General features: G+C 51.0%; 1 protein-coding gene across 1 annotated transcript in view; it reads right to left on the reverse strand.

Annotated features, from left to right (window-relative positions):
• Positions 1-246: 246 nt before the first annotated feature.
• Positions 247-11432, reverse strand: part of DNAI1 (dynein axonemal intermediate chain 1) — a 265393-nt gene continuing 254207 nt past the window's right edge. Inside the window, exon 20 of the mRNA XM_029913866.1 lies at positions 247-532. Within this exon, the coding sequence (XP_029769726.1) occupies positions 428-532 (105 nt within the window). The 3' untranslated portion in view covers positions 247-427. The remainder of the gene's footprint in view (positions 533-11432) is intronic.

Raw genomic sequence — 11432 nt, forward strand, 5'->3', positions numbered from 1 at the left:
GGACACAGGGGTGAGATGGTGCCACAGCACTCAGGTCGGGGCCTGATCCTGCAGTCCCGAAGCAGACACAGCTCTTAGTGGAGTCCTGGGGAACTTTGCCTAAGGACGGCAGGATGGGGCCTTGGCTGTGTGATATGCCACGGTCTCAGAGGGTGGCCATCTCCCCCTCCCAGCCTGCAGGCGGCACGAAGCCAGCACGGCCCGAGTGACAGTTCTGCAAACGAACGTCCTTTCAACGCATTTATTTGGATGCAGAAGCCAAGTGTTCCTGCTGCGTACGAGACAGGAGGCTCAGAGGGACGCTACCTGCATGGCAAACAGGAGCCCGTCAAAGGAGAGCCTGTTTGCAGAGCCTGGCGCTTCCCGGCACGTGGACGGAGAGGAGCCAATGTGCAGCTGGGAGCAGGCCGGGCTTCCTTCCTCTCTCTCACTTCTTGGGCTTGTTCGCCGGTTCCCTCACCAGGTTTAGCAGCTTGTCCAGCTTCGTGATCTCCACCTCAGGGCCCTTCTGAATCTCTTGGCCTTTCTTTTCCTAGAGAGAAAACAGCAAGTCCCAGCTGTTAGCGGGAAGGACCCCCTGACTCACCCGGAGCAGGGTGGCTCGCCAGCGGGGCCAGGGAGGGAGCAGGGCCTCTTGGCCTTGCTGAGCCAGGAAGTTGATCCCAGAGAGTGCGACAGTGGGAAGTCTATTGAGGCTGATCGGGGGGCAGCCCCCCTCCTCCATCCCCCACATCAAGCCCAAACAGCCAGGCTTTGGGTGGGTGGGGCCTGCAGGGCTAAGGTGGGTGCTGTGCAGTAGGGTTATCGTACCCGCACCTCTGCTTAGCTAGTGCGTGGGGAGTAAGTCCACTGGCCCCAACCTGCCTCCCCCGGGGCCCTGCCACCAAATCCATCTCCGTGGCTGCCCACAGCGAGCCCGGGCGCCGCTGGGCTCCCCGCACATGGGCGACAAATGCTGTCTGCACAGCACAGCTCCCTGGGGCTCTCCGTCCAGGGCTGCGAAGGGCGCGGCCGGCAGACAGAACCGGGCAACAGTCAGCACATTCCACCCCAACGGCTCCAAGCCACCTTCCAAAACTACACCTGGGGACTCGCTTCCCCAGCTGGGATGTGCAGCTCATCCGAGCGCCACACGACAGTTTAGGGAAGGAAGTGCAAAAAATAGCATCTCAAACTGGAAACGGGGGAAGGGGGATAGGAGGGGGAAGAGGGCGTTTTCAACACAGTGCGGGCACCCGGGCTGGGATCTGGTCCCGGCACCATGGCTAACGTTTTGCAGCCACACAGACCCTTGTATCCTTTGTCCATTCCCGCCTACGTGCCTCCTTCCGCACCACACTAGGTAAGGAATACCATCCCAATCCCCTTCCTCATTCAAAACCCTCCAGCACGCCGCCGCCATGGGGCCAACGAGCCACGCGTGATCACACACACTCACGAAAGCCCGTTAGACTGAAACTCACGTCCCTTGTCAAAATTGAGTGACCAGGTGAGCTTATTATTAGCCTCTTGTCTTAACCCTACTCCTCCCCAGTTTATGTATATTGACCTGACTAGTGGTGTCAGCTCTAAAATCTATATTTGAATCTCTGCAAGGCAGAGTCTGTGTATGTGGAACGTGCCAGGCAAACTTTTGGATGTTAAAAATTATTAATAACAATTCTCTTGCACGAGGCGCCATGGAATCTTTACCCGTTGGGACGTCAGCTCATCTGAAAGACGATCCCTCCCCCACACAGCGCCCCTGAGCCCCACGCTGCCGGGGTGTTGTCCATGGCTCATGCACCAAAGCAACTTCCTGTGATTGGGATTTCCTTGCGGGTCACCCTTCCAGCTACCAACCAATACACCCGAACACGGCTTAGTATAAGAGATCGACCAGGCTTGCAACATGCGGGGGCTGGAGCTGCACAACAGAACTTGGCTCTACGCTGGGGCTGGCTACTTTGGACCGCCTAGCTCAGCAGTGACGGTTCGTTTCACCAGCCACTCACTGCTGGCCCAGCAGGAATAAGCAATACCCAGGTGCTTTCTCCCATGCACAGTTCCGAGGACAGTGGTGGTAGCATGTGCTCTGTCTAATGGAGTCTAAGAAAAGAAGGCGCCCCCCATTCCAAGTGCTGGAATGTCACAATCTTCTCGATTCTAGACACAGCGGCAATTAGGAAGGAGAAGGAGGCAGCTGCCAGCTCTCCTCTCCTGTTAAAAATAAAATGCTCAGACAAGGCCATTTGCCAGTTCAAAGAAAGGTAACGTCAGTGGGGAGAAGAGGGAGCAATTACATTTTAAAAAGGGCTCTATTTGCCTGCACGTCATACACTGACGAGGGCCTGGCTGATCCGGGGAAACGACACGTGATGAGCCTAGCGCAGTCCTCTTCCATAATCCACCCGCCCAATTGGACGTCACAGATTCCAGCTGACTCACGGAGCGAAGTTACTCGATGGCATGGATTACACACTGTCAGGAGTAATTCCCCGGAACAGCAATTTATCAGGCGCCTGGGAGGTAATTTTAGCAAACGAGCAGATGCCTCTATCACTTCCCCGGTTTTGACAAAAAGATAAACATTGGGAGAGGGAGGGTGGCAGAGGAGGAGAGACGGCTCAGCGCTAAATGTCAAACTCCATTATCTCTTTTTGTGTGTGTGAAGAATAAAGAAATTCCCCCGAGTGCAGATTTTGTTTGTATTGATGGGATTTTCTGTAGTTACTGCTAGATTAGACTCCAAAGGCTCCTGCATGCTGCCTCAGGATTAAGTGTCAGTGGTGATGTGTCCTGAAAGGAGAATAACCCACATACAGAGAGTACAGGGGAAATACCATCACAGCCTCCCGTCCAGGTTGCCCACATTATTTACATTAGTGTGGTCAGACGCAGTATGGCTAAGGCATGGTCTATACCAGGGGTAGGCAACCTATGGCACGCGTGCCGAAGGCAGCACGCGAGCTGATTTTCAGTGGCACTCACACTGCCCGGGTCCTGGCCACCGGTCCAGGGGGCTCTGCATTTTAATTTAATTTTAAATGACGCTTCTTAAACATTTTAAAAACCTTATTTACTTTACATACAACAATAGTTTAGTTATATATTATAGATTTCTAGAAAGAGACCTTCTAAAAACGTTAAAATGTATTCCTGGCAAGCAAAACCTTAAATTAGAGTGAATAAATGAAGACTCGGCACCCCACTACTGAAAGGTTGCCAACCCCTGGTCTATACCATTAGGAGACACTGAGATGTTTCCGTCTCAACAGCCAGCCATATAGTAACGAGATGCAGATATCCATATAGTTCTCATCGGAGACAGAGAACACCTTTGCCCGGCTAGCTCGCTGTGCAGAAGAAGGAAGCAGCTGCGTGACCAGCAGTTGGCTCAAACTCAACACGAGTTGTAGGACTGAGATGAAGAGATTGCAGAATGCAGCACGGCTCCGTGTTCTGGTGACATCCATGCACTGACGGTCAGAGTCGCACTGGTCTCTGTGCTACACCTGGCTACTCACGCTACTGCAGTAGCCAGAAATACCTTTTTCCACCTGCAGCTGCCAAGATCCCTGCCCCCTCTTTCCTACCCATAAAGATCACACCCTCATTACTGCAAATCTGGAGTAATGCTGTGCCCTCTACTTAGGGCTAATGGTGGCAGACAGAGAAAATGCAGCCGGTCAAGAACAACCCGGCCAAGCAGGACAGGTCGGTGTGAAAGCAGTACACCATTCCCCACACTGGCTCCCCATTCCATGCCAGATACAGTTCATGGTCCTGGTCCTCATCTTCAAAGCTCTCAATGAGCTAGGGCCCAATTACACGTTCGGCCATCTCACTCCCTCCATCAGCCCCAGAACACGGATCTCACCGGAACAATGCAGCTGCTGGTACCCAGAACAAAGCTTGATGGAGCTGAGGACAAGCTCAGCTTGGGGAAGAGAACCCAGCTATGGAACTATACAGGGCCTTGGTCCTAGGACATATGCATGCCACCCAGTACACAAAACCTAGGAGACGGAAACTGAAATTCCGCTTCCAGGACATGCTGGCTGGTGCACCAGCCCACGGGTCACATGAACCGTTAGCCTCAGGAGATCCATTAGACCGCAAGGCAAGAGGCATCTGTTTGCACCTGCTGTAGTTCACTAGAGGTGGCAGCCGTATCCACAAAATTCCAGGCCTGATCACCACTGTGTTACTGCAGTTGTATGTTTCCATAACCCCACTGATTCCAACAGCCATAGACCAAGATGGAGATGAGGGAATGCGGTGGTGAATCAGGCCCTGCGACTACAGTCCCCACTCTGAAGGTGGAACAGTGAATCCAGGCCTAACTAGGCCCACAATGAAGCTTACCATCTCCTGTACTGGGTGCCTGGACATTACAGCGATTGGTGGAAGTTAGCTTATGATGGGAGCAGCCATAATGAGTTACCTTTGTCAAGAGGGGCTTGATGACCTGTTTATTAAGTGCAGCAAGTCCCAGCTCCAAGAATGATTCTACAGCAAACAGCGGCAAAGTACCAGGGACTTCCTCTGGCTCCCATGACTGCCTCCGGGTTCTTAGCTAGTGGCGGTGGGGGGAGGGAGGGTGGTATGGCCAGGGAATGCGTTCATGGAGAAGTCAGAGCTCATCTGCCATAGTGTCCACCAGCTGTTCCCCAAACATGGGGGTAGGGCATGAAGACCACTCCTGCCCTGCTGTTCTGAGGTCTTTCGATAGGGAAGGATTCTTTCCCTCCTTCTCTAGAAAAAACTGCCTAGGGAATAGCCCAGCGTCATGGCACATGGCACTTCGTTAATAGCAGTATGGGGCCTATGATACATCGCTGAACTAATCTGATTCCATCTAGATGGCAGTGGCATGCACGCACATGCCCATGCTTTAATCAGCTCAGCAGTGCTGGATGTGAGCGCCGCAGGAAGGGACATCATCCTCTGGGGCAAACTGAGAAAGGAAATGAACCTTTCCTAGCAATAGCAGACGAGATCCAAGCTGGCAAGGTAGTTGTTTCCCTTTTGTGCTCAGAGGCGATGCTGAAGCTGCGCTAAGGCTGAGGTTCATCTTTCACAGCCTGAAGTCTGACACTAGCACGGGGCGAAAGTGTGATGCATTCTGAGACTCACGGCAAAGATCCCCGCTCGGTGCTGTCCTACCCCTTCATCATGCAAGGGCCCAGGCTGCTGCTGCTCAGGTCCCCGGGCCAACACCTGCATCACTCCAAAATGCAAACAGAGGGGAACTGATGACTGGTCATTACAGCTCTCTGCAGCCACCAGAGCAAACCCGAGGGTGGGCACCTCAAGGGGTTACTCAGCACAAGAGAAGTGACAGCTCTCCAGTAACACGGAAGGAATGAAACCGTCCAACGGGTCTTTTTGGAGGGGGGCAAGTCAGAGCACCCCATTATTTGTCCTTCCAAATCTGCTCTGCTGTGAACTGCACAAACAGCTGGCAGATCATGGGGGCAGTGTCACGGGTCTGCAGAGCTGAGGTTTATAAATGGCAGCCGTTCATTCTGTAACGTGGAATGGCCAATTCTGGGGAAGATGGGGGCTAGCTGGCTGGGCAGCATGGAGAAGGGGAGAAGGGGAGCTGATGTCAGGGGAGCACGTTCAGGGGAGCGGGGATAAGGAGCGGAACAGATCCGACAGGGCCATGAAATGCAGAGCAAAAGGAGACAGTGCATTCAGCTTCCTTCCAATGGACACAGCAATCGATGCACTAACTCTGGATAAGAATACCTGTAACCCACACACCTCGTGGGCGTGGTGCTCTGTCCCATCTAGTGGCACTGAGACCACTTAGAGAGAGATTAATGAGTCTGCTCTACAGCCATATGGCTTTTAGCTCATGCCGTAGAGGCCCATGCACTAAGCTCCAGAGGCCCTAGGTTCAATCCCACCCGCCAAAACCGGGGGTCTGTCGGCGTTACATAGCCAGCTGGGGAAAGGCTCTGTGGCCAGGAGAAGTGCAGCCTGGGCAATGGTCAGGTTTTCTATCCGGGGAGGCTGGGGGTAGCACAGACACCCTGAGCGGTGCCAATCAGAAATGAGGCTAGCAACAGGGGCAGAGTGGGAGACCGGGGCTTCTGCAGTCTCCGGCGTCGGACCTGAACGGAGCGATAGAGCATAGCCACCAGGCAGAGGGGCAAAGGATGAGCCTAGCTGATGTCAGCCGCACAGTAATGGCTTGGGAGAAGTGCCCTGCCTGTGTTTGAATACCTGGTCTGGTTAGTGCACTGTGGTTATTGTGAAGGGGAGAGACTGAGTCTGGGCTTCCCAGAGACCGTTCGGAAATTGCACACGCAAATGCAGTAACTGCACACAACTGCAGCCATGCAATTGCACAGACATTGTCTCGCACACGCCAAGACCTCTAGCAACTGCACGTTTCACCCTAAATGTCTCACGGCAGGTTTTGATTTGTAGCGGTGTCTTTAGCCAAAAACGTCCCCTTCTCTCACTGGGTGCTATCCTCCAGCCCAGAAATGGCTGCATTTCAGCGATGAGGTGATTGCTCTACACATACAGGATCAGATCCTTGGCTGCAGCTGAGGAGCACACGGTGCTATGTGGGGGGGAGGGATGCCAAGGTGGTGTAACGCTCACCTCTGTTCTCCCTATCCTGCTGCCACTGTGGGAAGTATAAGTTAGAGCAGCCCTCAGACTGCTCTAATTTATGCTGCCTACTAACAGCACCAAGGGGCTGAAACCACAGCTCAGGATTGGGGTACTGTAGAGGCATTCAATCACACCCCCTTCCTCTGGCCACACCTCCTGCAGGAGCCTCTACACTAACTCTCCTTTCCTAGAAGATCTCCCTTGCACTGGGGTAATTGGCCCCCCCAGGGCCAGCTACACCAGCTCTCCAGTAGTACAAAGGGGCTGCACTGGAAAGTGCAAAATGCTTTGGGGTCCGTTGGGCAAACCGGTGCTACGTCAGTGTGAGACAACGGCTCTGCCCCGATGAAACAAACGAGTGCCATGGAGAACAAATTAAAACAACCGGAACAGGTGCTGAGGGGGAGAGTTTTTTAAAAGCAACACTCAATCTCGGGGAAGGAATGCTTGGCTTGTGAAATTCTTGGTGTTCTAGCTTAACCTGATAACAGATGGAGCTGGGTCTGAGCTGAATGGGAATGAATTGAATTTTCTTCACTCCAAGGAGGGACGTCTTACTTCTGCAGAATTCCTTCTAGCTGGCCCAGTTCCCAAGCCTGTGCATGGTATCACGCTCCCAACTGCCCACCCAAGAGCCAAATGGGCGTTTCCCCTAGTTACTGAGGGGCATATCTTTAAAGGTCTATCAGAGTTAGGCACCTAAATACCTTTACAGATCTGGCCCTATTTCCTTTTCCATTGCACAGAAGCGCTGATTCTCTGATATGCACCGTAGGAATGCACATCTCAAATTGGGAAGCTGTCCTATGCTTTATTGACACACAGAGGGAGCAGATTCTAAAGCCGCTCCATAAATGACATTCACCCCTGTGCTGTGCTGTGGGGGCCAATGCACCACTGCAATACTTTGTCCGGGTCTGGTGCAATTTCAGAAAGGATGATGGAAACTTGCAGAGAAGAGCCACAAAAGCTATTTCAGGGCTGGAGAAAATGCCTTCCAGTGAGAGCCCAAAAGAGCTCACTCTGTTTAGCTAATCAGAAAGAAGATTGAGACGTGCTTTGATTACAATGTGTATGTATCGTCACGAGGAGAAAATGTCAGGCCATAAACGGCTCTTCAGTCTTGTGAAGAAAGGAATAACTAGAACCAGTGGCTGGACGCTGAAGCCAGACAAGTTCAAACAGGAAATAAAGCACAATTTTTTATCAGTGAAGGTGACTATTGGAGCACACTCCTAAGGGAAGTGGAGGAGTCTCTGTCTCTTGAAGTCTTCAAATCCAACTGGACGCGATTCTAGAAGATGCGTTCGCCAAAAACAAGTAATTGGGCTCAAAAATGTTCATTGCGGCTTCATGAATTACTAGTGGCTGCAATGCAGTACAAGGGCAGTCCTTGTGTTTGAAAACGTCCTTTCCCACTTTTCCTTCTACACAATAAGATTTTGGGGTATTTTCATTGTATTATGGATTTAATTTAGGACCCAATCCTGCATGATGCCATCACTGAGAGACTTCTCTAGAAATTCAGGGCACTCAGCACCTGGCAGATTTGGGCCCTAAGACTGTAAGCTCGAGGGAGGAACCTTGGCCCAGATCCTCAAAAGTATTTAGGTGCCTAAGTACCTTTGAGGATCTGGCTCCTTATCTGTATCCACTTGTAAAGTGCACTAGGGGCATTTTTAAACCAGCAAGTCTGGATAACTTGCATCCAAGCGTTTAAAAGAGCTGGCTAAGAGCTTGCTGGCCTGTTAATGTTGATTTTCAATAAGTCTTGGGACACTGGGGACATTCTAGAAGAAAGCTAATGTTGTGCCAATATTTAAAAAAGGGAAAACAGGGCGACCCAGGTAATTATAGGCACATCAGTCTGACACTAATTCCAGGCAAGATAATGGAGCAGTTGATAATTAAAGGAGGATAATGTAACTCATGTCAATCAACATGTCTTTATGGAAAATGGATCCTGTGAAATTAACTTGATATCTTTTTTTTTAACGAGATTACAAGTTTGGCTGAGAAAGGTAATAGTGTTGATGTAACAGACGTAGACTGTTGTAAGGCATTGAACTTGGTACCACATGACATTTTGATTAAAACACTAGAAAGAGATAACGTTAACACGGCACACTTTAAATGAATTAAAAGCTGGCTAGCTGCGGGGTCTCAATCTATAATTATAAACGGGGAATCATCATCATGTTTCTAGCGGAGTCCCGCAGGGATCAGTTCTTGGCCCTACGCTATTTAACATTTTTATTAATGACCTGGAAGAAATCCTAAAATCCCCACTGATAAAGTTTGCAGATGACACAAGAACTGGGGGAATGGTAAATAATGAAGAGGGCAGGTCACTGAAAGAGAACAGTCTGGATCGCTTGCTAAGCAGGGCGCAAGCAAACAACGTGCTTTTTAATCCGACTACATGCAAATGTATACATCTAGGAACAACGATTGTAGGTCATGGGGACTCTATCCTGGGAAGCAGTGACTCTGGAAAAGATTTGGGGGTCATAGTGGATAATCAGCTGAACATGAGCTCCCAGTGTGATGCAGTGGCCAAAAGGGCTAATGTGATCCTGGGACGCATCAACAGAGGAATCTTGAGTCGGAGCAGAGAGGTTATTTTACCTCTGTAGTTGGCACTGGGGTGACCGCTGCTGGAATCCTGGGTCCAGTTCTGGTGCCCACAATTCAAGAAGGATGTTGATGAATTGGAGAGGGGTCAGAGAAGTGCCACGAGAATGATTAAAAGATTAGAAAACCTGCCTAAGGACTGTTCTATACTAACGCTGTAAGTTGACCTAAATTACGCCACTTCAGTTACATAAGTTACGTAACTTAGGTCGACTTACCGCGGTATCTACACTGTGTCGCTCTCCCACAACTTCCCTTATTCTTCTCGGGGAGCTGGAGTACAGACGTCAACGGGAGACTGCTCTCCCATCGACTTAGTGGGTCTTCACCAGACCCGCTAAATCGACACCGCTGCATCGATCGCAGCAGTGCCAAATTAGCCGTAAGTGTAGAGAAGCCCTTAGAGTGATGGACTCAAGAAGCTCAGTCTATTTAGTTTAACAGAGAGACGTTTAAGGGGTGATGATTACAGTCTAGAAGTATCTACATGGGGAACAAATATTTAATAATGGGCTCGTCAATCTAGCAGAGAAAAGTATAACACGGTCCAATGGCTGGATGTTGAAGCTAGACAAATCCAGATTGGAAATAAGGGGAACATTTTTAATGGTTAGAGTAATTAACCATTGGAACAACTTACCAAGAGTTGTGGTACATTCTCCATCACGGACCATTTTTAAATCAAGATTGGATGTTTTTCTAAAAGCTCTGCTCTGGGGATTATTTGGGGAATGTTCTATGGCCCGTTTTATATGCAGGAGGTCAGAATAGATTATCATAGTGGTCCCTTCTGGCCTTGGAGTCTATGAATCTAGGGGTAACATTTTCAATAGTGCCTAAGTGATTAGGTAATTCAATCCCCTTGAAAGCTGTGGTGGGGCGGCTGCCCCACACAGGCAGAAGAAGGGTTAAAGCAGCTTTGGGGAGGCTGTGCAGAACCCAGCCAATTAGAAGAGGGCTTACTGAGCCAGTCAATAGGGAGAAGGCTTAGTGGAGCAGCCAATGAGGGCCAGGATGGCCCATATAAGAAGGGCTGCTGAGCAGAACAGAGGGAGTCTCTCCCTGGAGGCCAAGGGAGGAGGACTGGCTGCCCTGTAGGAGGGTTGAGAGAGACAGTACCACAGGCAGAGCAGTACTGGGTAGGGTCAGGGGAGCAAGAGGGAGCTCCAGCCTGACGGCTGCCAGACTGAGGCCCTGATACAAGGATGGAGAAGGTGTTAGGGCTGTGGGGAAGTGGACCAGGGAAACAGACGGTGGAATAGGAGATGGGGTAGTACGTGGCTGCTGGCTATAGGGTCCCTGGGCCGGAACCTGGAGTAGTGGGCGGGCCCAGGTGCCCCCCCTTCGTCCCCCCACCCTGCCACCAAGGGGAGTGGCCAGTGTATGGACCGCAGTTTGCCACTGAGGCGAGTGGCTGGACTGAGGACTGTCGGGTCCCCCGGAAGTGGGGAGAGAACTGAGTGGGGCTTTGTCCAGAAGAGGACACTGCCCTCTGGGGAGCGATGTGAGTCCTAGAGGTGGAGGCGAGGGTGATGATGGGCGAGACACCACTAGACGAGGGTGCTCTGGCGAAACGAGAGCTAATTCCCAGGACGGCCAGCAGGAGGTGCCACGGTGGCGAGTCGAACCCCATCACAAAAGCCAAGGGGACTTTGTCTCCCTAAGTCATGTAGCTGCTTTTGAAAAAATAGCTCTACAGAAAGAATACATTTCTTCACTTCCGCAATTCAAGTCCTGTGTGTTTAGGTAACACAAACACTCCTATCTCATAGACTCATAGACTCATAGACTTTAAGGTCAGAAGGGACCATTATGGTCATCTAGTCTGACCTCTCGCATGATGCAGGCCACAAAAGCTGACCCCCCACTTTCCCTTAACTCAGCTGTTGAAGTCTCCAGATCGTGATTTAAAGACTTCAAGTCGCAGAGAATCCTCCAGCTTGCGACCCCTGCCCTATGCTGCGGAGGAAGGCGAAAAACCTCCAGGGCCTCTGCCAATCTACCCTGGAGGAAAATTCCTTCCCGACCCCAAATATGGCGATCAGTAGAACCCCGAGCATACAGGCAAGATTCTCCAGCCGGACCCTCATTTTACCAGCGATGGCACGTTATTGCCTAATTAACTAAAATCACGTTATCCCATCAAACCATTCCCTCCATAAACTTATCTAGCCTAATCTTGA

The sequence above is a fragment of the Terrapene carolina genome, unplaced genomic scaffold (genome assembly GCF_002925995.2).
Source record: "Terrapene carolina triunguis isolate 2854851 unplaced genomic scaffold, T_m_triunguis-2.0 Scaffold998, whole genome shotgun sequence".
Classification (NCBI taxonomy): domain Eukaryota; kingdom Metazoa; phylum Chordata; order Testudines; family Emydidae; genus Terrapene; species Terrapene triunguis.